Raw genomic sequence first — 27,752 nt, 5'->3', positions numbered from 1 at the left:
CTAAGCGTTGTCTTTTTCATGGACGCCCCTGCTTATTTCAGAAAGACAATGCCAAGCCACATTCAGCAAGTGTTACAACAGCGTGGTTTCGTAGTAAAAGAGTGCGGGTACTTTCCTGGCCCGCCTGCAGTCCAGACCTGTCTCCCATGGAAAATGTGTGGCGCATTATGAAGTGTAAAATAGGACAGCGGAGACCCCGGACTGTTGAAGGACTGAAGCTCTACATAAAACAAGAATGGGAAAGAATTCCACTTTCAAAGCTTCAACAATTAGTTTCCTCAGTTCCCAAACGTTTATTGAGTGTTGTTAAAAGAAAAGGTGATGTAACACAGTGGTGAACATGCCCTTTCCCAACTACTTTGGCACGTGTTGCAGCCATGAAATTTTATGTTAATTCTTATTTGCATTATGAACATCAAATATGTTGTCTTTGTAGCATATTCAACTGAATATGGCTTGAAAAGGAATTTGTAAATCCTTGTATTCTGTTTATATTTACATCTAACACAAAGTCCCAACTCATATGGAAACAGGGTTTGTAGATTGTCACTGAAGGCATCAAAACTATGAATGAACACGTGGAGTTATGTACGTTACAAAAAAAAGATGAAATAACTGAAAACATGTTTTATATTCCAGTTTATTTAACATAGCCACCCTTTGCTGATTACTTTTCTGCACACTCTTGGCATTCTCTCCTTGAGCTTCAAGAGGTAGTTCACCTGAAATGGTTCTCAACTTCACAGGTGTGCCTTGACAGGGTTGATTAGTGGAATTTCTTGTATAATCACTGGGGTTGGGACCATCAGTTGTGTTGAGGTGTGAAGAAACCTTTGTCCTGTACCGTACGGCAACAATAAACAATGTGCTGCATTCACCAGAATTCAACTACTGATTCATTTTTCCAGAACAACTTTAAATGGGACTTTGCATAAAAGACAAAGTGTAGTCATATTGACGGTGGAGTGTGGTCTAAAACTGTGGAAACAACATGGCGGGTTAAGTTTATGCTGTTAGGGGGAATGTATGTTTTGTATTGGTTGTATTGATTGATTGATACTTTTATTAGTAGATTGCACAGTACAGTACATATTCCCTACAATTGACCACTAAATGGTAACACCCCAATAAGTTTGTCAACTTGTTTAAGTTGGGGTCCACGTTAATCAATTCATGGTAAAGGTTTAGTTGTACTTTATTTTATTTTCTAAATAAACATTATCATAGATAATATACAGTTGTGGTCAAAAGTGTACATACACTTGTAGAGAACATAATGTCATGGCTGTCTTGAGTTTCCAATCATTTCTACGACTCTTAGTTTTTGGTCACAGAGTGATTAGAGCACGTACTTGTTGGTCACAAAAAACATTCATGAGGTTTTGTTTTTTTATTACATTTATTATGGGTCTACTGAAAATGTGAGCAAATCTGCTGGGTCAAAAGTGTACATACAGCAATGTTCATATTTGCTTACATGTCCCTTGGCAAGTTTACCTGCAATAAGGCGCTTTTGGTAGCAATCCACAAGCTTCTGCTTGAATTTTTGACCACTCCTCTTGACAAAATTGGTGCAGTTCTGCTAAATGTGTTGGTTTTCTGACATGGACTTGTTTCGTCAGCATTGTCCACATGTTTGATGACATGGACTTGTTTCGTCAGCATTGTCCACATGTTTGAGTCATGACTGTCATGTTGGAAAAGCGTTGTGTCACCCCGGGATGCACAAGGACCAAGACAGGCAGGAATTGCAGGTAAGACTTGATTTAATACAAAAAAGGTAAAAGAACACTGGTACAAAAGCAAAAGAAAGTGCGTGCCTACGCACAGAAAGCTAATGCTAAACGTAGCAAGGGAGTCCGAAAGTCCAAAAGGAACGTGCAGATGGCACAAGAAGCTAAGGCGTAACTTAGCACAAGTAATTATAACGCAGAGAAACCAACGTGATGGTTGCATGGCGCAAACAACCAACCAAGAACGGACTGAGGTCGAAGGCAGGCTTAAATACTAAAGTAACAATCAAAACACAGGTGCGTGACAAAATCAGAGCAGGTGGAACAAATAGGAAACCATGGTAACAAAACAAACAAGGAAGTGCACAAACTGGGCATCGGAAGAGTCCAAAAATAAATCAGAAACACACAAAAATGACTCAAGAACAAAAATTATGTTTGATCCGGAGGGCAGATCTTCACAGGGACTTTGGGAAGAACATTCTAAAACCTTCATTCCAGCCTGATTTGCACTAAATCTGTGTGCTTGCAATTTCGTTTTACATTGTATAATGACTACAAAGATCTAGTCTATTCTATTTAGTCATTCCTTTACCACTTTTGACGTGCGTTTGGAGTCATTGTCCTGTGGGAACACCCAACTGCGTCCAAGACCCAACCTCCGGGCTGACGATTTTAGCTTGTCCTGAAGAATTTGGAGGTTTACCTCCTTTTTCATTGTCCCATTTACTCTCTGTAAAGAACCAGTTCCATTGGCAGAAAAACAGGCCCAGAGCATAATAGTACCACCACTGTGCTTGACGGTAGGTGTGGTGTTCCTGTTGCTGGGTGTTGTGGGCAAACAGCTCAATTCTTGTTTCATCTGATCACAGAACTTTCCTCCAGAAGGTCTTATCTTGCTCCATGTGATGTCAGATGAAACAAAATATTAACTGTTGGGCCACAATACCCAGCAATATATTTGGAGAAAAGTGAGGTCTTTAATCCCAGGAACACCATGCCTACTGTCAAACATGTTGGTGGTAGTACAAACCCTGTTTCCATATGAGTTGGGAAATTGTGTTAGATGTAAATATAAACAGAATACAATGATTTGCAAATCCTTTTCAAGCCATATTCAGTTGAATATGCTACAAAGACAACATATTTGATGTTCAAACTCATAAACTTTAATTTTTTTTGCGAATAATATACTTAGAATTTCATGGCTGCAACACGTGCCAAAGTAGTTGGGAATGGGCATGTTCACCACTGTGTTACATCACCTTTTCTTTTAAAAACACTCAATAAACGTTTGGGAACTGAGGAAACTAATTGTTGAAGCTTTGAAAGTGGAATTCTTTCCCATTCTTGTTTTATGTAGAGCTTCAGTCCTTCAACAGTCCGGGGTCTCCGCTGTCCTATTTTACGCTTCATAATGCGCCACACATTTTCCATGGGAGACAGGTCTGTACTGCAGGCGGGCCAGGAAAGTACCCGCACTCTTTTACTACGAAGCCACACTGTTGTAACACTTGGCTTGGCATTGTCTTGCTGAAATAAGCAGGGGCGTCCATGATAACGTTGCTTGGATGACAACATATGTTGTTCCAAAACCTGTATGGACCTTTCAGCATTAATGGTGCCTTCACAGATGTGTAAGTTACCCATGCCTTGGCCACTAATACACCCCCATACCATCACACATGTGTAAGTTACCCATGTCTTGGGCACTAATACACCCCCATACCATCACACATGTGTAAGTTACCCATGTCTTGGGCACTAATACACCCCCATACCATCACACATGTGTAAGTTACCCATGCCTTGGGCACTAATACACCCCCATACCATCACACATGTGTAAGTTACCCATGTCTTGGGCACTAATACACCCCCATACCATCACACATGTGTAAGTTACCCATGCCTTGTTCACTAATACACCCCCATACCATCACACATGTGTAAGTTACCCATGCCTTGGGCACTAATACACCCCCATACCATCACACATGTGTAAGTTACCCATGTCTTGGGCACTAATACACCCCCATACCATCACACATGTGTAAGTTACCCATGTCTTGGGCACTAATACACCCCCATACCATCACACATGTGTAAGTTACCCATGCCTTGGGCACTAATACACCCCCATACCATCACACATGTGTAAGTTACCCATGCCTTGGGCACTAATACACCCCCATACCATCACACATGTGTAAGTTACCCATGCCTTGGACACTAATACACCCCCATACCATCACACATGTGTAAGTTACCCATGTCTTGTTCACTAATACACCCCCATACCATCACACATGTGTAAGTTACCCATGCCTTGGGCACTAATACACCCCCCATACCATCACACATGTGTAAGTTACCCATGTCTTGGGCACTAATACACCCCCATACCATCACACATGTGTAAGTTACCCATGCCTTGTTCACTAATACACCCCCATACCATCACACATGTGTAAGTTACCCATGTCCTTGGGCACTAATACACCCCCATACCATCACACATGTGTAAGTTACCCATGTCTTGTTCACTAATACACCCCCATACCATCACACATGCTGGCTTTTCCACTTTGCGCCTATAACAATCCGAATGGTTATTTTCCTCTTTGTTCTGGAGGACACCACGTCCTCGGTTTCCAAATATAATTTGAAATGTGGACTCGGTCAGAGCACAGAACACCTTTCCACTTTGCATCAGTCCATATTAGATTAACTCGGGCCCAGCGAAGCCAGCGGCGTTCCTTGTTGTTGTTGATAAATGGGTTTTGCTTTGCATAGCAGAGTTTTAACTTGCACTTACAGATGTAGCGACCAACTGTAGTTACTGACAGTGGTTTTATGAAGTGTTCCTGAGCCCATGTGGTGATATCCTTTACACACTGATGTCTGTTTTTGATGCAGTACCGCCTGAGGGATCAAAGGTCCGTAATATCATCGCTTACGTGCCTTAATTTCTCCAGATTCTCTGAACTTTTTGATGATTTTACGGACCGTAGATGGTAAAATCCCTAAATTCCTTGCAATAGCTCGTTGAGAAATGTTGTTCTAAAACTGTTTGACAATTTGCTTACAAAGTGGTGACCCTCACCCCATCCTTGTTTGTGAATGACTTAGCATTTCATGGAAGCTGTTTTTATAGCCAATCATGGCACCCACCTGTTCCCAATTAGCCTGCACACCTGTGGGATGTTCCATATAAGTGTTTGATGAGCATTCCTCAACTTTATCAGTATTTATTGCCACCTTTCCCAACTTCTTTGTCACGTGTTGCTGGCATCAAATTCTAAAGTTAATGATTATTTGCAAAAAAAAAAATTTTATGAGTTTGAACATGAAATATGTTGTCTTTGTAGCATATTCAACTGAATATGGCTTGAAAAGGATTTGCAAATCATTGTATTCTGTTTATATTTACATCTAACACAATTTCCCAACTCATATGGAAACGGGGTTTGTATGTACTCCGATCACTCGATCACAAAAAAAAGAGTTGTAGAATTTTTGGGAAACTCAAGACAGCCATGACATTATGTTCTTTACAAGTGTATGCAAACTTTTGACCACGACTGGATATTACCGACCTCTTTTCTCATGTGCAGAACAACTCTGCTCCTCCAACCCACAGGCCAACACCGGGCAGCTGGAGCAGCCTCAGCAGCTGTGGAAGACAGTTACCTGTAATCTGGCTCTCATTCAGGTGACACACACACACACACACACACACACACACACACACACACACACACACACACACACACACACACACACACACACACACACACACACACACACACACACACACACACTTATACACACACACACACACACACACACACACACACACACACACACACACACACACACACACACACACACACACACACACACACACACACACACACACACACAGCGATATTATCGTCATATCGGAACTTCGATTACCAAACTTACTTAGGTCTCCAACATGGCAGAAAACAGAAAAGTGTGTGTAGTGAAGCAGAGTTCCCAATAATAATCAATGGAAACATGAATAATTGATTCTGGACTCGACACAAGTCCATATTTTAGTTAAAACTGCACACTTGGAAGTAGTGTTGTGTGGTATAACGGTACTAGTAAAGTACTGCGATGCTAATGAATCATGAACGGTACTATACCACTTCTAAGAAGTACCGGTTTCCTTTTTTTAAACTGGCATTACTGTGAGCAGAGGAGCATTTTCGGCAACGCACAATCACAGAGTACTTACAACTAGACAAAAAAGGGAGAATGGACGCATTTTGGATTAAAAAATAACGATAAATGTGAAGCGTTATCACTGAAAAACCCTCTTGGAGAGGTGCTTTATACATGGCTAGCTAGCTAGCAGCTAACGTCCATCCGCAGTCGGCAGCGTTTTAGCTACCGTATTTCCTTGAATTGCCGCAGGGCATATAGTATGCGCCTGCCTTGAATTACTGCCGCTTCCCAAAATAATTAGTGCATGCTTAGTATTACCGACGGGTCAAACTTGTGACGTCACGAGTGACACTTCCCCTGTCATCATTTTCAAAATGGAGGAGGTTGATTTCAATACCGGTCATTTGAAATCGCATGAAGGGAAGAATATTAAGAGCTATTCAGTAGGATTTAAGGTCCAAGCTTGCATCACACTCAAATTTTTACTGCATACCTTTGGTAAGTGCCGGAGTGCGAAGAGGTTTTAAAATAATTAGCGCATGCTTACTTTTACCGCATGCCTTTGGTAAGCGCAGGAGTGAGAAGAGGTTTTAAATGAATTTACGCCCCGGCGGCAATTGAAGGAAATACGGTACTTCTGAATCACTAATCCTCGCCTCCATGGCGACAAATAAACACACAAATGTATGGTATCATCCACAACTAATGTAAAGTATCCAAACAACAGAAGAATATGTGTTTATTACATTTAACATTAACAGTAAATGAACAAGTATATTAAAAATAATAATTTCTACCGCTTGTCCCTCATAATTTTGACAAAATAATAGAAAGGGAAATGTTGTTTCGTATGTTCACTATTTCATTTAACAAAATTGTTCTTGGATTGCAAAAAAAACAACAACATATGTTTAATGTACTATAAGATGTTTTATGAAAATAAAGCCATTTTTGTGTTCCCCTTTATTTAGAAAAGTATCAACATACCCGAATCCTATCATTGAAAGTGTTTTCAATCAAGACTATTTACATTGTAGATTGTACTGAAGGCATCAAAACTATGAATGAACACACCTGGAGTTATGTACTTCACAAAAAAAGGTGAAATAACTGAAAACATGTTTTATATTCTGGTTTCTTCAAAATAGCCACCCTTTGCCTACTCTTGGTATTCTCTCGGTGAGCTTCAAGAGGTAGTCACCTGAAATGGTTTTCACTTCACAGGTGTGCTTGAAGCTCATGGAGAGAATGCCAAAAGTGTACAAAGCAGTAAAGTATACATACATGTCATAAAATGTTATTGTGCTCAAGGTTTTTTTCCTGGTCTCAAACTAAGCTCACTCAGGAGTATACATGGCGCCGCTGATGTTCCCGTTCTATCTATCCTGTAACTTTGTGTCTGTTCTTGGACGGGTTTGTACTGAAAATGTCATACTGTTGTACTTTTGAAGTGACAATGAAATTCATCCATCCATTCAAGACCGGATGGTATGAGCAGACCTTGAGTGAGTCACTGTTAAAAAGCAATTAGCTAAGAGACAGCGCTGATCTCAAAACACTCTTATTCGATCAAAACTTGAACCGGGTGTGCCAGGACTTGCCTTGACGACAGCGACAAGTGCGTGGATGGCCCAGGTGGGCTTTGTTATCTAATCACCTGACGCCTTTATTAGCAGCAGCCAGGATGAGACACCTAGTTGGAGTTGGGAGGTGCTGCTAAGCGGACGCAGGAGAGAAAGATATTTTGCTGGAAAGCAAAAGCCTCTGCACATTTATGAAAATAAAACCGTGTAATACCCTGAATTCCAGGCTCTCCGGGCAGTGTGTGGTGGTCTGCAGAACCCACTAGAGGGCAACCTCTACATTGATACCGTATTTCCTTGAATTGCCGCCGGGGCGCTAATTAATTTAAAACCTCTTCTCACTCCAGTGCTTACCAAAGGCATGCGGTAAATTTAGGCCTGTGCTTATAAATTTGAGTGTGATGTAAGGATACCGTCATGAAAAGCACATTTAATAAAAAAAAACATTATGGTCCTGCTTTTACTTATAAATGAAGTCCATGCGCAGCTCCTTCTGATCAAAAGCATCAATAACTTGTTTATAGAAGTCTTCCTTATCTTTCTTCAGTTTTAAAAGACTGTCTCTATGGAGATCTTCTTCTAGCTCAGTGGCCTAGTGGTTAGAGTGTCCACCCGGAGATCGGTAGGTTGTGAGTTCAAACCCCGGCCGAGTCATACCAAAGACTATAAAAAAATGGGACCCATTGCCTAACTGCTTGGCACTCAGCGTTGAGGGTTAAATCACCATAAATTATTCCCGGGCGTGGCACCGCTGCTGCTCACTGCTCCCCTCACTTCCCAGGGGGTGATCAAGGGGATGGCTCAAATGCAGAGGATACATTTCACCACACCTCGTGTGTGTGTGTGTGACAATCATTGGTACTTTAACTTATTACCTCCTGCTTCCATTGAAAGTCCAGTTTAGAAAACTGTTTTATTTTAGATATGTAATCCTCCATGTTAAAAGTGCAGGCGAGAGGAAAAAATAAAGGATGGCTGCTCACTCTTGCTGCTTGTTGTCACTTCTTCTGCAGCCGAGTAGTCGCAAGAAGGATCACTAGCGCCCTCTACCACCAGGAGGCGGGAGTCATTTAATGACTCATATTTAACACACGCAGCTACGGTATATTAATAAAACATAGCTGCTTACTGTTCTTTTTAGCATATTCAATAGCTTGGACCTTAAATCCTACTGAATAGCTCTTAATCTTCTTCCCTTTATGCCATTTCAAATGATTGAAATCAGCCTCCTCCATTTTGAAAATGATGACAGGTGAAGTGTCACTCGTGACGTGACGAGTTTGACCCGGTGGAAATTCTAGGCATATGCTAATTATTTTGCAAAACAAGTTTCACCTGGCGGAAATTCTAGACATGGGCTAATAAAAATAATATTTTGCGAAACGAGTTTGACCCGGCAGTAATTCTAGGCAGGCACATACTATATACCATACATACATACTATATACCATACATACATACTATATACCATACATACATACTATATATTCAAGGAAATACGGTATTTCAGTTGATTTTTTCCAGTCAAAAGCTTTGGGTTGTAAGTTAGCTCCTTCTTTCCTCCCCCAGTTGGCCTGCATGTTCGTGGGCGTGCTTTTATGATAGGACTACTTCCTGTTCTTATACGTGTTCTATTAAAAATGAAAACATGTACTCTGAAGGTCCAGGCCACAGTTGTCGGCTTCCTGGCAGCCGTGGCGGCAGTGAGTCTCGGAGTTGTGAGCAGAGGGAAAGTCGACGTTCTTCACGCTGCCATCTTGTGTGTCAGCAGCGTCGCCACCGCCTTTGTTGCCGCGCTAACTCTCGGTCAGACAAACACAATAACCGCCGGTGGAAGGACGTACTTACCTGGTCATCATCTTCATCTTGTCCTTGGCCAGGTTTGGTGATGGTGGCGGTGATCGTGTGCTCCAGGAGAGTGGGCATCAACCCAGATAACGTAGCCACGCCCATCGCTGCGAGCCTGGGTGACCTCATCACTTTGTCTTTACTGGCGGGGATCAGCAGCTTCTTCCTGTGCTACAGAGGTGAGGGTCTAGGTCAGGGGTGGCCAAATGTGTTCATTAAGGCTGGCGAGACGTCACAAGTTAATAAGGAATATGACCTACATACAGGGGGGCCAAAAAGTATTTAGTCAGCCAGTGATTGTGCAAGTTCTCCCACTTCAAATGATGACAGAGGTCTGTCATTTTCATCATAGGTACACTTCAACTGTGACAGACAGAATGTGGGAAAAAAAATCCAGGAATTCACATTGTAGGAATTTTAAAGAATTTATTTGTAAATGATGGTGGAAAATAAGTATTTGGTCAAGCATTCAAAGCTCTCACTGATGGAAGGAGGTTTTGGCTCCAAATCTCAGGATACATGGCCCCATTCATTCTTTCCTTAACACGGATCAATCGTCCTGTCCCCTTAGCAGAAAAACAGCCCCAAAGCATGATGTTTCCACCACCATGCTTCACAGTAGGTATGGTGTTCTTGGGATGCAACTCAGTATTCTTCTTCCTCCAAACACCACCAGTTGAGTTTATAGCAAAAAGGTCTATTTTGGTTTCATCTGACCACATGACATTCTCCCAATCCTCTGCTGTATCATCCATGTATCCATTTTGGTATCAACTCAACTGGTGGTGTTTGGAGGAAGAAGAATACTGAGTTGCATCCCAAGAACACCATACCTACTGTGAAGCATGGGGGTGGAAACATCATGCTTTGGGGCTGTTTTTCTGCTAAGGGGACAGGACGATTGATCCGTGTTAAGGAAAGAATGAATGGGGCCATGTATCCTGAGATTTGGAGCCAAAACCTCCTTCCATCAGTGAGAGCTTTGAATGCTTGACCAAATACTTATTTTCCACCATCTTTTACAAATAAATTCTTACAATGTGAATTCCTGGATTTGTTTCCCATTCTGTCTGTCACAGTTGAAGTGTACCTATGATGAAAATGACAGACCTCTGTCATTATTTGAAGTGGGAGAACTTGCACAATCGCTGGCTGACTAAATACTTTTTGGCCCCACTGTATTTATATATTTTTCACTGAAGAAGGGTTCGATGAATGTGCATTTGAAACTGGTGGGGTTGGGTACCTCCAACAAGGTTAAGAACCACTGTTGTAACCACAAGAGGGCAGCATTGCCAAGCACCTTTGATGTTTCTTCCAAAGGACTGTTTGATGATATAGAAATATATGAGTCATGTATTTTGTCCAGATATGTGGTACCTACCTCCTGCGGTGTGTGGCTTCTTCCTGCTTCTGGTGCCGGTCTGCGTGCTCGTCGCCCGCCAGTCTCCGCCCGTCACAGAGGTCTTGAGGTCAGGCTGGCAGCCGGTGATCTTGGCCATGTCCATCAGCAGGTGAGCTGCTTTCTTTCCTTCTCTCTGCCCGGACAACACCCAGCATTCATGGGACTCCCGTGCTGATGTTTCTCCAGTCTTGGTGGTCTGATCCTGGATAGGACAGTGAGCGATCCAAACTTTGAGGGGATGGCAGTGTTTACACCCCTCATCAACGGTGAGATATAAGGTCTCAAAAACCCTCATTGACCAAAACATCTCAAAGACAAGACACGTACAATAACACTTTGGTTTTTGGACGCACTAGTTCAAACTTTCCTCACCAAGTAACCACCATAGTGGCCGACAACAAAATACAATAGCGTAGTAGGCCTAAGTCTTCATTAAAAAACAAGGTAAGCATATTTAATATTAAATGCAGTTTGAACAGTAACACTATGTTTGAATGTTTATTAAGGATCCCCAGTAGTCTACACTGCAGTGGAGAATATTCTTGTGGGGGTCCAGGCAAAAAAACATCACACAATCACAAAACAAAAGATTAAAATCCAGTACAACATGAACCAATAATAAAATGTGAATTGAAGTGAATTATATTTATATAGCGCTTTTCTCTAGTGACTCAAAGCACTTTACATAGTGAAAGCCAATATCTAAGTGACATTTAAAGCAGTGTGGGTGGCACTGGGAGCAGGTGGGTAAAGTGTCTTGCCCAAGGACACAACGGCAGTGACTAGGATGGCAGAAGCGGGAATTGAACCTGCAACCCTCAAGTTGCTGGCACGGTCGCTCTACCAACCGAGCTATGCCGCCTAAATGTCATAAAACAAAAATTGCAACAACAAAGAACCAAAAAAATAACTTATGTTACATAATTTTCATACCAAAGATAAAAATAGCAATATAAAAATATATATATATTTTTGCAAAAATAAAACAAAGGGGTCGGGAACCTGTGGCTCTAGAGCCAGATGTGGCTCTTTTGATGACTGCATCTGGCTCTCAGATAAATCTTAGCTGACATTGCTTAACACGATAAGTCATGAATAATTCCGCCGGTAATCACGATGTTAAAAATAACGTTCAAAATATAAAATATTCTCATGCATTTTAATCTATCCATCCGTTTCCTACCGCACCTGTTCTAGAAATAATGATTTTAAAAAGAATTAGAGACTTATTATACTCTAAAAATGTTGGTCTTACTTAAGAAAATGCACGCATTTTGTTGTATTGAGTGTTGAAAAATATGATATGGCTCTCATGGAAATACATTTGAAAATATTTGTCTTTCATGGCTTTTTCAGCCAAAAAGGTTCCGGACCCCTGGCCTAAAATGTACACAATAGTGTTCCAAAAACAAACAAGTGCTTTAATCAAGTGATTATTTGACGAGCCACAATATCAGAGGTGTCAAAGTGGTTTTCACTGAGGGCCACATCACAGTTATGTTTGGCCCCAGAGGGCCGCTTCTAACTGTAAATACTAATATTACACAATAATTAAATGCCTTTTATTGGTAGATTTGTTTCAACTAAAATGTAAAAAAATCTGGCAAGTTGCAATAATTCCACCTTAAAATTGAGTGTATATTACTGTAAATGGAAAAAGAGTACTGCTGTTTTTATGGTACTTTTAACATGGAGGATTACATATCTAAAAGAAAACTGTTTTCTAAACTGGACTTTCAATCGAAGCAGGAGGTAATAAGTTAAAGTAGCAATGATTGTCACACACACACGAGGTGTGGTGAAATTTGTCCTCTGCATTTGAGCCATCACCCTTGTTCACCCCCTGGGAGGTGAGGGGAGCAGTGAGCAGCAGCAGTGCCACGCTCGGGTATCATTTATGGTGATTTAACCCCCAATTCCAACCCTTAATGCTGAGTGTCAAGCAGGGAGGTAATGGCTCACATTTTTATAGTCTTTGGTATGACTCGGTATGACTTTTTACTGCAAATAAAAAAATATGCAATTTGACAGTAAAATGTTGGCAAATGAGTTGCCAGTTTGTTGGTTGGTTTCCACAAATCTACAACTGTAGATTTTTTATTGTTGTATTACTGTAAATGCCAAAACGGCACCACAGTTTATTACAGTAAAAAAAAAATTTTTTTTCCATTTAGAGAAAATTGCTGTGAAAAAAAGTCAATTTCACAATTTTACCTTTGCTTCTTTTACATTGCACAATTTGATGGATAACATCCTTTGAAATAATTATTAGTATTTATTTCTATTTAAAAAAGGGTTTGAATGTTTGATAATGTATTTTTGCATAATTAGACAATATTTGAGTTAACATAATTTGTGAATATATGGAGTACATATATTTTGTTCTCCCAAAATATAAAGAAAGAATGCATTTAGTAAGACAACTTACAGTACTTTATTGATGCATATTATTTCCAGGCTTTCCAGGGCCCAAAAAAATGAAGTGGTGGGCCACATTTGGCCCCCGGGCCTTGAGTTGACACTTGTGCGGAAGATGGAGCCTGCTTACCACAGGTTGAGAACCACAGCCCTATTTTTTAATGGGAGTCAGTTTTTCACTTACAAACCCCGTTTCCATATGAGTTGGGAAATTGTGTTAGATGTAAATATAAACGCAATACAATGATTTGCAAATCCTTTTCAAGCCATATTCAGTTGAATATGCTACAAAGACAACATATTTCATGTTCAAACTCATAAACTTTTTTTTTTTGTGCAAATAATCATTAACTTTAGAATTTGATGCCAGCAACACGTGACAAAGAAGTTGGGAAAGGTGGCAATAAATACTGATAAAGTTGATAAATGCTCAAACACTTATTTGGAACATCCCACAGGTGTGCAGGCTTATTGGGAACAGGTGGGTGCCATGATTGGCTATAAAAACAGCTTCCATGAAATGCTAAGTCATTCACAAACAAGGATGGGGTGAGGGTCACCACTTTGTAAGCAAATTGTCAAACAGTTTTAGAACAACATTTCTCAACGAGCTATTGCAAGGAATTTAGGGATTTTACCATCTACGGTCCGTAAAATCATCAAAAGGCTCAGAGAATCTGGAAAAATCACTGCACGTAAGCGATGATATTACGGACTTTTGATCCCTCAGGCGGTACTGCATCAAAAACTGACATCAGTGTGTAAAGGATATCACCACATGGGCTCAGGAACACTTCATAAAACCACTGTCACTAACTACAGTTGGTCGCTACATCTGTAAGTGCAAGTTAAAACTCTACTATGCAAAGCAAAACCCATTTATCAACAGCACCCAGAAACGTCGCTGGGCCTGAGCTCATCTAAGATGGACTGATGCAAAGTGGAAAAGTGTCCTGTGGTCTGACGAGTCCACATTTCAAATTATATTTGGAAACTGAGGACGTGGTGTCCTCCGGAACAAAGAGGAAAACAACCATCCGGATTGTTATAGGCGCAAAGTTGAAAAGCCAGCATGTGTGATGGTATGGGGGTGTATTAGTGCCCAAGGCATGGGTAACTTACACATGTGTGATGGTATGGGGGTGTATTAGTGCCCAAGGCATGGGTAACTTACACATGTGTGATGGTATGGGGGTGTATTAGTGCCCAAGGCATGGGTAACTTACACATGTGTGATGGTATGGGGGTGTATTAGTGCCCAAGACATGGGTAACTTACACATGTGTGATGGTATGGGGGTGTATTAGTGCCCAAGGCATGGGTAACTTACACATCTAAGAAGGCACCATTAATGCTGAAAGGTACATACAGGTTTTGGAACAACATATGCTGTCATCCAAGCAACGTTATCATGGACGCCCCTGCTTATTTCAGCAAGACAATGCCAAGCCACGTGTTACAACAACGTGGCTTCGTAGTAAAAGAGTGGGGGTACTTTCCTGGCCCGCCTGCAGTCCAGACCTATCTCCCATGGAAAATGTGTGGTGCATTATGAAGCATAAAATAGGACAGCCGAGACCCCGGACTGTTGAAGGACTGAAGCTCTACATAAAACAAGAATGAGAAAGAATTCCACTTACTAAGCTTCAACAATTAGTTTCCTCAGTTCCCAAACGTTTATTGAGTGTTAAAAGAAAAGGTGATGTAACACAGTGGTGAACATGCCCTTTCCCAACTACTTTGGCACGTGTTGCAGCCAAGAAATTCTAAGTTAATGATTATTTGCAAAAAAAAAAAAACAATGTTTATGAGTTAGAACATGAAATATGTTGTCTTTGTAGCATATTCAACTGAATATGGCTTGAAAACGATTTGCAAATCATTGTATTCTGTTTATATTTACATCTAACACAATTTCCCAACTCATATGAAAACGGGGTTTGTATTTTTTTCCACGAATGTTTGCCACTTTTGGTTTCTATGTATACGGGCCCAAATAAATTTGTGAGCGACAGCACTTTTTATTTGCATATATTGACAATTTATTCTGATTAATTAGTTTTATTCTGAAAAATGCGTCAAGTTAAATTCCAACATGAATAAAAAATTTGGAAGATTTTGTATTGCCCAGGATTTTTTGTTTTTTTAGAAAAAAATGAGCATAAAAATGACAAACATGTTGCGACCCGCTGCTCGGATCTACACATATTTGTTTTTCCTTTTTGTTTATCTCTCCATCTGACTCCTTATTTCCTGTTTGCTTTGTCACCGTGGTCACTCATCCGTCCACCTGCTAGTCTTGGTTCCCGCACACCTGCTACTCATTATCACTCCTATACAAGCTTCCCTCTTGTCTTTGTTCAGTCTGGTCCATAAGAGTTGCTCACATGCAACAAGTGACGACTGCGCTTCTCAGTACGTTTATTCTTGCTAGCTCATATGCTAAGCCACCTGCCTTTTCTTAGCTCACATGCTAATTGTTTTTGTGTTTACATTTTTGTGCTTTCATGCCAAGTCTAGTTTTCTGTTTGTATTTCCTAGTTTTCATACTAGCGTTATTGGTTTGTCTTTTTATTAGCTCCAGTATTTCTGTTCAGGGCTCTCTTTTTGTTAAATAAATCTTTTAAAATCTTACCTTTGTTGTTTTCACGTCAACGCATCCTCGAGGGAATCGAACCCGGCACCTCGATGCCCACCAGTCCTTACAAAACATATTGATGAATACAAATGTAACTTTAATCTGTCACATTCTTTTTTTCGTTTTTCTTAATGTCAAAAGCAAGTTGGAAGGCTGAAAAGTTGGAGGAATGACATTCTGATACAATTTGTGCTTTAAATATGTTAAAACCATTCCAGAGTAGGCCAATATATGCTAAGCTATCCCAACAAAACGTTGACCGGGAATTGTGTTATAAGTAGAGCTTTTTTTTCCAAATTAGAATAATCATATTTTGGAATTTGGATTAGGGTTAGTGCGTCTGCCTCCCAATACGAAGGTCCTGAGTAGTCCTAGATTCAATCCCGTGCTCGGGTTCTTTCTGTGTGGAGTTTGATCCAATTTTTTCCTTTTTAATTGTCACACCTATGGATCTTGTTATGTTTTGATTTTGGACATTCAGTCACGTTTTGCACTTCCTGGTTTTGTTTGTTTCCATGCCAACTCATTACTTTTCACCTGTCATGTCACGTCCCTGTTCTCAGCCTCACCTGTTTTCAATAATCATCACAGCTACTTAAGTCACTTTCTGGGATCTTCACACACGCTACCCATGATGCACCTTCTTCACGCCCTCGTTTATCTGCTTCATGCCTTGCTACACTCTTCATTTTCATCCACGTAAGTTTTGTATTTATGCCACAGTGCACTCTTTTGTTTCATGTCTTTAGTCTTGCCATCGTGCTGTTGAAGTTTATAGTTAAATTGTATTTCATGCCATTGAGCAAGTGTTTTTGTTTTCCCTGTTTTGTATATATTATATAATTAAAACATGTACTCACGTCCACGCCTCGGTCATGCTGATTCTCATCTGCGTCGAAGAAACAATCCATGTCCAAGCCAAGTTGTGACAAATACATTTTTGAAAAATCTCCAGGGAGCCACTAGGGCATCGCTTAATGGCCGTTCTAGGGTTACTCAGAGGAGAACAGAGTACATGAATATTGCAGAACATTAACCTTGATGGTAAAACCTGTTCCATGTACTTTTACAGTCTTGTCTGTGTTTGCTGTTGCATATCAAACACTGACGCCGCTTGTCAAAGCAGGTGTGGGAGGCAACCTGGTCGCCATCCAAGCCAGCAGGATGTCTACCTACCTGCACTGCTGGAGTGTTCCTGGAGCTCTGCCGTTCAAAACGACCATGAAGTGTCCAGGACCTGGTGGTACCTTCTGCTCCTCAGGTGAGAAAATACAAATTGTAGAAATAAATGTGAAGACTAAGCTGTCAGATTCGAGTGACCTCGAGCACTTGGTACTCACCTGCATACTTGCCAACACTCCGGGATTTTCCGGGAGACTCCCGAAATTCAGCCACTCTCCCGAAAACCTCCCTGGACAAATTTTCTCCTGAAATTCAGGCGGAGCTGGAGGCCACGCCCCTTCCAGCTCCATGCGGACCCGAGTGACGTGTCGACAGCCTGTTTTCACGTCCGCTTTCCCACAATATAAACAGCCTGTCTGCCCAATGATGTTATAACTGTAGAATGATCGAGGGAGAGTTCTTGGTTTCTTATGTGGGTTTATTGTTAGGCAGTCTCATTAACGTCCTCCCAGCGCGGCAACAACACACAACAACAGCAGTCACGTTTTTTTGTATGCCGTAAACAGCAATGTTGTGACACTCTTAAACAGGACAATACTGCCATGTACTGTACATATGTGACAATAATATCTACGGCTTTTAGAGCTGTGGTTTTCAACCTTTTTTCAGTGATGTACCCCCTGTCAACATTTTTTAATTCAAGTACCCCCTAATCAGAGCAAAGCATTTTTGATTAAAAAAAAAAAAAAGAGATAAAGAAGTAAAATACAGCACTATGTCATCAGTTTATGATTTATTAAATTGTATAACAGTGCAAAATATTGCTCATTTGTAGTGGTCTTTCTTGAACTATTTGGAAAAAAAGATATAAAAATACTCCGATGAGGTGGTGACTTGTCCAGGGTGTACGCCGCCTTCCGCCCGACTGTAGCTGAAATAGGCACCAGCGCCCCCCACGACCCCAAAAGGGAATACGCGGTAGAAATGAATGGATGGATGGATATAAAAATAACTAAAAACTTTTTGAAAAATAAACAAGTGATTCAATTATAAATGAAGATTTCTACACATACTGCGATGAGGTGACGACTTGTCCAGGGTGTAACCCGCCTTCCGCCCGATTGTAGCTGAGATAGGCACCAGCATCCCCCGCGACCCCAAAAGGAATAGGCGGTAGAAAATGGATGGATGGATAGCTGTAAATATAACCACTCCCCGACCACGCTACCCCCCCCCGAAATCGGAGGTTTCAAGGTTGGCAAGTATGATCACCTGTAGTGTTTCTCATTCCTACAACGGTCCGCCACAGACACATTTGGCGTGATTTTAGCTTGTTGTTACATTTCCATGCAGCAGGTGGCAGTATGCAACTTTTTAAAGACAGCAGCAGGCAGGATCTGGCAAGTATTCAGAGCTCAAACGGCAAAAAGAACATATGTATTTCTCAACAGGAATGGGTGCTAGATTAGGTATCAACTGAATTCCGTCAGTACAGTATGTAAGCCGTATCACATTTTGATACCGTTGTTGCACATCCGGGTCCAGACCAAACATCAGCTCAAACACTTGGTGAGGAAACAAGCACTCAGCAGTGTTCAGAGCGGACTCAGCAACACAGCAGTGGTACTTATTGTTCCGTGCCAACAAATCAAACATACAAAGCCCTCAAAAATGAAGGCGCATCTGTTTTAAAAAGTGCTAACTCGATGCTAGTTTACACTAGAAACGCCATAGACAGGCTAATGATTAGCATTAGTGATTTTACATGGCGATTTCAACACCTCCAGATTGGGCAATCAAAACAACTAAGATGCTCGATCAAACTGATGGTAATAAGTACATTTACAGTATGACACTTTGTAGGGCTCCGCATAAGATTGGACTAGCACATTCCGCATAACAGCAAAGACTACTTCCTGATTGGCCAACACACCGTAGCCTATACAACACTGCCATCTAATGCCTTGGAATTGCAACTGCATGCAAAGTCTACTGTATAATACTTGCTGTCAATACAGGAAGACATGATTTTTAATGTCCCAAAAATGCAGGAAAAACACAAACCAGGAATCGAGAAAACAGTCTACAGGTAGTAATACTCCAGCACTGACTGGAGGGAGGGGCAGGTATAAATAGGAGCCTGATTGGCAATTGCCGCCAGGTGTGCCAGACTGACAATTAGGAACAGGTGAGGGAAAACAGCGCTCAGGGAGACAAGCAGGAAACTCAACCAAAATAAAAGCGCTGACAGGAAACAAAGCACAGAGGGGAAACTAAAACATAACCAAACTGTGAGTGATGAATTGATTAACATTAGATAACATTAGATAGTACTTTACATGGACCCTGACTTAAGCAAGTTGAAAAACTTATTGGCATTTAGTGGTCAATTGTAGGGAATATGTACTGTACTGTGCTATCTACTAATAAAAGTATCAATCAATCAATCAATCAAAAAACAAGGCTGACACTTGCAAATTAGACTCAGAGGTGTAAGAAATCCAGATAGAAGAAGTGGACCTTGAACACATAAAACACACCTGCAAAAGTTGTGGTACCATTGACAAGCGCATGGGTTCATATGTGAAAAGGTAGTTTTGTTTTGCTTGTTTATGTTTTTAGCTACATTTATCGCTTCCAAGTTATTCCTCCCTTCAACCGCGTCCATTATTATTTCATGCATGTACATGCATCATGGCTAATTATGCAAATTAGACTGTGACATCATCTACAGCAGGGGTCAGCAACCTGTTTGAAAGCAAGAGCTACTTCTTGGCTACTGATTCGTGCCAAGGGCTACCAGTTTGATACACACTTCAATAAATTGCCAGAAATAGCCAATTTGCTCAATTTACTTTTAATAAATAAATCTATATATACATTTAAAAAAAAAAAAACAAGGGTATTTCTGTCTGTCATTCCGTCGTCCATTTATGTTCCCTTTTACAGAAGGTTTTTTGTAGAGAATAAATGATGAAAAAAATGCTTAATTGAATGGTTCAAAAGAGGAGAAAACACAAAAAAATGACAATTAAATTTTGAAACATAGTTTATCTTCAATTTCAACTCTTTAAAATTCAAAATTCAACCAAAAAAAATGAAGACAAAATCTAGCTAATTTGAATCTTGTTGAAAAAATTAAAAAAATAATTTATGGAACATCATTAGTCATTTTTCTTGATTAAGATTATTTTAGAATTGTGATGACATGTTTTAAATAGGTTGAAATCCAATCTGCACTTTGTTAGAATATATAACAAATTGGACCAAGCTATATTTCTAACAAAGACCAATCATTATTTCTTCTAAATTTTCCAGAACTAAAATTTTAAAAGGAATTCAAAAGACTTTGAAATAAGATTTAAATTAGATTTTACAGATTTTCTTGATTTGTCAGGATATTTTTTGGGGAATTTTAATCATAAGTTTGAAGAAATATTTCACAAATATTTATTCGTTGAAAAAACAGAAGCTAAAATAAAGAATTCAATTACAATGTATTTATTATTCTTTACAATGAAAAAATAAATTTACTTGAACATTGATTTAAATTGTCAGGAAAGAACAGGAAGGAATTTGAAAGGTAAAAAGGTATGTGTTTAAAAATCCTAAAATCATTTTTAAGGTTGTATTTCTTCTCTAAAATTGTCTTTCTGAAAGTTATAAGAACCAAAGTAAAAAAAATAAATGAATTTATTTAAACAAGTGAAGACCAAGTCTTTAAAATATTTTCTTGGATTTTCAAATTCTATTTGAGTTTTGTCTCTCTTAAAATTAAAAATGTCAAGCAAAGCGAGACCAGCTTGCTAGTAAATAAATACAATTTCAAAAATAGAGGCAGCTCACTGGTAAGTGCTGCTATTTGAGCTATTTTTAGAACAGGCCAGCGGGCGACTCATCTGGTCCTTACGGGCGTGCGGGCACCGTGTTGGTGACCCCTGGGTTAGAGTATTTCAGGATTCTTTGCCTTGTAAGAAAATGTGATCGAATATATGATCCAATGCAAACAACCTTCACTAGTCATGGTGTAAAAAAATAAATATTTGAACACACAATGTCAACAGACATAGTCACACACAACAGTTTGTGGATAATAAACAAAAACAATGTCCTTGCACCATAAAAACATCAGAATTACACCCAATTAAATCCATCAAAAAGCATGATTGGGAAAAAATACAAAACACTGTCCCCACACTTATCCATGTTTGGCCCATTTTAGCTGCTTGATATTTGTGATTGACTGCAAAACTTTAAAGAGATTGTCATGGAAGTAAACATGGTAGGAGTCCAACTTTCAATATTCAATTATATTAATTATACATCCAATATATATATATATATATATATATATATATATATATATATATATATATATATATATATATATATATATATATATATATATATATATATATAATAGGGATGGTTCGGTACGCACCTCGGTTCAGAGGTCAAGGTTCGGTTCATTTTCGGTACAGTAAGAAAACAACAAAATACAATTATTTTTGGTTATTTATTTACCAAATTTGCAAAATCTTCCACCAAAAATACTTTTTGGGGTGGAATATTTGATGTGAAGTAATGGGAACCTTGGATAAGTGAATAATTCATAATAACATTGATTTTGATTTAATATTATGTTTTGAGCAATGACAGTTTGAAAGAAAAAAAAAACAGCTTTGTTTTATTAGTCAACATTGCAACTTTTTCTAAATTACATTTAACCTTCAAACTTTTTTATTTCACTTCTATGTTTTTGTTTATTTTAATAGTACCAAAACAGTTCAATACAAATACACGTGTATATATATATATATATATATATATATAATATATATATATATATATATATATATATATATATTAGGGGTGTAACGGTATTTGTATTGAACCGCTTCGGTACTATTAAAATAAACAAAAACATAAGAAAAGTGAAATAAAAAAGCTTGAAGCTTGAATGTAATTTAGAAAAAGTTGCAATGTTGACTAATAAAACAAAGCTGTTTTTTTTTTCTTTCAAACTGTCATTGCTCAAAACATAATATTGAATCAAAATCAATGTTATTATGAATTATTGACCTATCCAAGGTTCCCATTACTTAGCATCAAATATTCCACTAAGAAAAATATTTTTGGTGGAAGATTTTGCAAATTTGGTAAATAAATAACCCCCAAAAATTTTATTTTGGGGTTTTCTTACTGTACCGAAAATGAACCGAACCGTGACCTCTAAACCGAGGAATGTACCGAACCGAAATTTTTGTGTACCATTACACCCCTAATATATATATTTTTTTTTCCTAAATATTTATTGCGACCCCAAAAGGAATAAGCAGTAGAATATGGATGGATATTTTACTTGACATGCTTTTCTTTAGCACAATGCACCCCTGATCTAAACCAACCTACTCACCACCTCCACAAGATAGCATTTCCGTAGAAATCACTTGTCTGTATATTATGTATCGTAGCATTTTTCACCGTAATTTTAGCATTTTTCATTGTTTTTTATTTAGATGTGAATTCCAAATCAGCCAGAGTCCTCATCCTCCTTGTAGTCCCCGGTCACCTTCTCTTTCTATACATGATCCACCTTCTACAGGCCGGACACACGGCCATGACGGCCACCTTCATCGCCTGCTACCTGTCCGCAGCTCTGCTTCAGGTCAGATCACACACAAAAATGGATGTGCACCGTCAGCATAATTCCTTGTGCAATTTAAGGAAATATCATTATTTGTGATGTTTTAAAAAATACTTTCATACCTCAAAATCAAATAGAATAAAAAGAAAGTGTTTACTGTGCATTACATATTAGGGATTATGATTTTAAATTAAAGTCCTACTGAAAGCCACTACTAGCGTCCACACAGTCTGATAGTTTATATATCAATGATGAAATATTAACATTGCAACACATGACAATACGGCCGCTTTACTTTACTAAATTGCAATTTTAAATTTCCCGCGAAGTGTCCTGTTGAAAACGTCGTGGAATGCTGACGTGTGCGCGTGACGTCACGGATTGTAGCGGACATATTGATGCAGCACCGATCCCGGCTATAAGTCGTCTGCTTTAATCGCATAATTACGAAGTATTCTGGACATCTGTGTTGCTGAATCTTTTGCAATTTGTTCAATTAATAATGGAGACGTCAAAGAAGAAAGATGTAGGTGGGAAGCGGTGTATTGCGGCTGCCTTTAGCAACACAAACACAGCCGGTATTTCCTTGTTTACATTCCCAAAAGATGACGGTGAAGCTTTACTATGGAACAGAGCGGTCAAGCGAACATGGTTCCCGAGCACATGTCAACCAGCAGGTTTCGGTGAGAAAATGGTGGTATTAAGTCGGCTCTTACCCTTAACATGAGCGGGTAGATTGCGTCGTTCCTCCTGCAGCTGGGGACTCTCTTTCCTCCTCCCACCGGCCGCCTCCGCCCGTCGGATGCTTACACTGTGGAGGAGGGGAAAAGAAACCAAGAACTCGCCCTTGATCATTCTACAGTTATAACGTCATTGGGCAGAAACGCTCTTTATACACGTCACTCAGGTCCGCATGGAGCTGGAGGAGGCGTGGCCTCCAGCTCCGCCTGATTTTCGGGAGAAAATTTGTCCCGGGGAGGTTTTCGGGAGAGGCGCTGAATTTCGTGAGGGTTGGCATGTATGAGCTGAACAGACTTATCTCCTCCTTAAATTCACCTCCACGGTGACGTTTTCATGAGTTTACTAAGAAAATGGTGAAACCGTAACAATACAAAAAGAATGTCATTGTAAGTTAATAGCACTAACACAGACGCTCCAAAACGTGTTAGCATATTAGCAAATGAAGATAGCACGTACAAATATGCATGAAAACACTCCTACAGACATCACAAATTAGACCGTTTAGTAATTATAAATAGTTTTAGTTATATTGCAGTGATGAATGAAGAATCAATACGAGCAGAAACGCTATGGACGGCAGGAAGACTGAATGGCACTATACTACCAGTTGAAAGCATTAAATAAGACACTGCATTACCTGCAGTGAGCAAACTCGTTCAAAAGATGGCGCCATAGCTCAAACAAACACATTCTCGGTGTGTTTGCTTGTTTTTGTTGTTGTTATCATGGCAATCAGCAAAGAAAAATCCATAAATTAGTCGCAACGTTTTGTAAGCCGCAGGGTTCAAAGTGTAGGAAAACAGTAGCGGCTTATGGTCTGGAATTTATGGCAATTTCCTGCATGCCCTGTATGACCTTCTCCTCCTGGTACCTATAAAGTGACCCTCTTACCTGCACGCCTCTGCACCCTGGGGTCATGTCAATAGCTTACAAGCAAGTGTTGTCCCCGGGCAGGTTGTGATTCTGCTGCACGCCGCCAACGTGATGGTGAGGTGGCTGTGGCAGAGGGGCTTGGACCCGGACAACTTCTCCATCCCTTACCTGACAGCTCTGGGGGACCTGCTGGGGACAGGTTTCTTGGCCCTGAGCTTCAGACTGATTTGGAAGATCAGCTTCTGAGAGCCTTGGAATTGGACTCAAGGGCCCATGCAAGACTTGAGAGGTTCTACTTCCGGGTTTTTAGTGTCATGATGCCAGTTCTTTGCAGGATCTAGTGTAACCGGAAAGTATTCACAGCGCTTCACTTTCTGTCATGTCACAGCTTTATTCCAAAAGGGAATAAATACCATTTTTTTTGTCCTCAAAATTCTACACACAATACCCTATAACAGGGGTCGGCAACCAAAAACGTTGAAAGTTCCATATTGGACCAAAAATACAAAAAACGCAAACAATTAAGAAGCCATATTACATACAGATAGTGTGTCATGAGATATCAATTGAATTATGAGGACTTAAATGTAACTAATTAATCTCAAATATAGCTACAAATGAGGCATAATGATGCAATATGTACATACAGCTAGCCTAAACAGCATGTTAGCATCGATTAGCTTGCCGTGACCAATTATGTGTGATTAGCACTCCACACAAGTCAATAACATCAACAAAACTCACCTTTGTGCATTCATGCACAACGTTGATAGTTTGGTGGACAAAATGAGACAGAAAAAGAAGTGGCATAAAACACGTCTTAGAAAGTCGGAGAAAGTTATACATGTAAACAAACTACGGTGAGTTCAAGAACCGCCAAAATTAGTAGGACAAAACGCATCTCGCCAAATACTGGAATCAGTGAAGCATGTTTAATATAAACTGTGTGTTTTATAACAATTAGGGAAGTTTGTGTCATGTTTGTCCTCCCACAGAAACCCTATTAAAACAAATGTTTTTTTCCCCCTCATCTTTTTCCATTTTTCATACATTTTTGAAAAAGCTCCAGAGAGCCACTTGGGCGGCGATAAAGAGCCGCATGCGGCTCCAGAGCCACGGGTTGCCGACCCCTGCCTTATAATGACAATATGAAAAGTTGTTTTTATTTTTGCAAATTTATTGAAACTAAAAAAAGCACTGGAACATGTGATTGCTGCCAAAAGTGCATCAACATACTGAACAAAAGCTGTGAATACTTATGTTATATATTTGTAAAAATGTGTAAATATTAGGGGTGTAACGGTACACAAAAATTCCGGTTCGGTACGTACTTCTTAGAGGTCAAGGTTGGGTTCATTTTCAGTACAGGAAGAAAACAACGAAGTATACATTTTTTGGTTATTTATTTACCAAATTTGTAAACAATAACTTTATCCTTTTAACATTGGGAACACTAAAATAATTCTGCCCACGTTAATCCACATTAAACTGCCTCAAGTTGTTGCTTAGATTAAATAAAATGACAAAACTTTTCTTCTACATATAAAAAGTGCAACATTAAACAGTTTCAAGTCAACTCATCATGCTTAATTTATTACAGCATTGGGGAAGCCTGTAGTGGACTTTTATTATGTAAATGTTATATTTGTATCAACATGTGATAGCAGGGACCCTGCTATTCAAAACTAGGCTGCTACATTACTAATGATTCATGTAACTATAGCTGGAAAAAATAGTACAAAAGCAATAGGAGAGACTATTCATCCCTGAACACCATGGAGTTCATGTAGGCTTTATGATGCACTTACATTATTATATACACTATGACTCCTTCATTTAACATCATGTCCTTTTTTGCTGCTTCAACACAGCTCAATCAACACTGTCCGTAACACACCCAAACCCACACCGCAAAATGAGCTAATGTTACGCTAAAAGCTAATCCCCTCAAGCCAGGACTGCGAGTGAGCTGAGCTGCAGTTTGTTTCTAGAAAACGTCAACGGGCTCATAGTGATGTTAGTATTAGTTGACTGGGAAGTGTTTATTATCATTTGGGGAGAGTACGCAGCTTTATGCTTACCTGCTAATAATCTATCTGCTCGACACTGAAGCATTTACTACATGCGCTCTGGATACGCACTGCTGATTGGTTGTTACCGCTCTGGATACGCACTGCTGATTGGTTGTTACCGCTATGGATACGCACTGCTGATTGGCTGTTACCGCTATGGTTGTAACCAATCAGATGGTTGTGTGGGTGGGACAATGCTGGGTGCTGTGTAGGAGACAGAGGCAGAAAGCAGAGCAGCTTGTTAAGACTTTAGCTATCCTATGTTCGTGTGGAAACTCGTTCGGTACACCTCCGCACTGAACCGAAACCCCTGTCCTGAAACGGTTCAATACAAATACACGTATCGTTACACCACTAATAAATATATATACCGTATTTCCTTGAATTGCTGCAGGGCATATAGTATGCGCCTGCCTTTAATTACTGCTGGGTCAAACTCGCTTCGCAAAATAATTAGCGCATGCTTAGTATTACCGCCTGGTCAAACTCGTGACGACACTTCCCCTGTCATCATTTTCAAAATGGAGGAGGCTGATTTCAATACCGGTGATCTGAAATCGCATAACGGGAAGAAGATTAAGAGCTATTCAGTAGGATTTAAGGTCCAAGCTTACATCACACTCAAATTTTTACTGCATGCCTTTGGTAAGTGCCAGAGTGAGAAGAGCTTTTAAAATAATTAGCGCATGCTTACTTTTACCGCATGCCTTTGGTAGGCGTAGGAGTTAGAAGAGGCTTTAAATTAATTATCGCCCCGGCAGCAATTCAAGGAAATACGGTATATATATTTTTAAACATCACAATGTCATTATAGGTTATTTTCTGTAGAATTTTGAGGGCAACATTTTTGTATTCTTTTTTGGAATAACAAAATGTGGAAAAAGTGAATACTTTCTAAATGCAGTGAATGTACTTCAAAATATGACTATAAAAAGTATTAAGCACTGTTTTCTGGGCAGGTGATTTAATCAGTGTACATTTTCTTCATAGATTAGTCTGCAAAATGTTGCTAATCCCCAAGTAACATTTGAATGCGAGAGTGGGTATGAATAAATTGTAATATGTGTGACGCCTTGAGGGCATAGCGATGCCCGATTTTGTTCTTCCGAATATGCATCAGGCAAGAACACAGCGTAAGGTAAGAAATAAAGGATTTATTTAACTAATAGAAGGCTAAGAAGAAAAATACTGGTGATAGGCAGAAAAGGCAAACAAAAGGCGCTAGCATGGAAGCTAGGGAAACAAACAGATACACTAACACTTGGCACAAAAAGGGAAAACAAAACAACTAGCATGAGAACTAGGAATAAATCAAGCGTAGCATGAAAGCTAGCGAGTAAGAGCATGGAAAATAGTCGTCACTTGTTGCACGAGAGCAAATTAGGAACCGAGGACGAAATAACAAAAGGGGCAGGCTTAAATAAGGCAGTAATCACGAGGAACAGGTGTGTGTCGAAAACAAAGGGCAGGTGAAA

The 27,752-nt window shown here is 39.7% G+C and overlaps 1 protein-coding gene and 1 long non-coding RNA gene across 4 annotated transcripts in view; one reads left to right on the top strand and one right to left on the bottom strand.

Moving 5' to 3' along the window:
- LOC133535587 (solute carrier family 41 member 1-like) overlaps positions 1-27,346 on the top strand; it is a 45,159-nt gene extending 17,813 nt beyond the window's left edge. For 2 of the 3 annotated variants that reach the window (XM_061875544.1, XM_061875542.1), the window contains exons 3-10: positions 5,377-5,448; positions 9,175-9,319; positions 9,394-9,540; positions 10,731-10,875; positions 10,953-11,032; positions 16,949-17,083; positions 22,464-22,612; positions 24,287-27,346. In XM_061875544.1, coding sequence (XP_061731528.1) covers positions 5,377-5,448; positions 9,175-9,319; positions 9,394-9,540; positions 10,731-10,875; positions 10,953-11,032; positions 16,949-17,083; positions 22,464-22,612; positions 24,287-24,451 — 1,038 coding nt within the window. In that variant the 3' untranslated portion in view covers positions 24,452-27,346. The remainder of the gene's footprint in view (positions 1-5,376; positions 5,449-9,174; positions 9,320-9,393; positions 9,541-10,730; positions 10,876-10,952; positions 11,033-16,948; positions 17,084-22,463; positions 22,613-24,286) is intronic. The other variant, XM_061875543.1, reaches the window with a different exon arrangement.
- Positions 644-20,381, bottom strand: LOC133535589 (uncharacterized). The gene is made up of 5 exons (XR_009802255.1): positions 15,820-20,381; positions 10,746-10,968; positions 9,362-9,532; positions 5,333-5,409; positions 644-838 (listed from the first exon to the last, which is right to left on the bottom strand). It is a non-coding gene; the product is annotated as an uncharacterized LOC133535589 (long non-coding RNA).
- Positions 27,347-27,752: the final 406 nt, after the last annotated feature.

The sequence above is a fragment of the Nerophis ophidion genome, linkage group LG16 (genome assembly GCF_033978795.1).
Source record: "Nerophis ophidion isolate RoL-2023_Sa linkage group LG16, RoL_Noph_v1.0, whole genome shotgun sequence".
NCBI lineage: Eukaryota > Metazoa > Chordata > Actinopteri > Syngnathiformes > Syngnathidae > Nerophis > Nerophis ophidion.
Note: the sequence above shows the minus strand (reverse complement) of the source record. Positions and strands in the feature narration are given on the sequence as shown.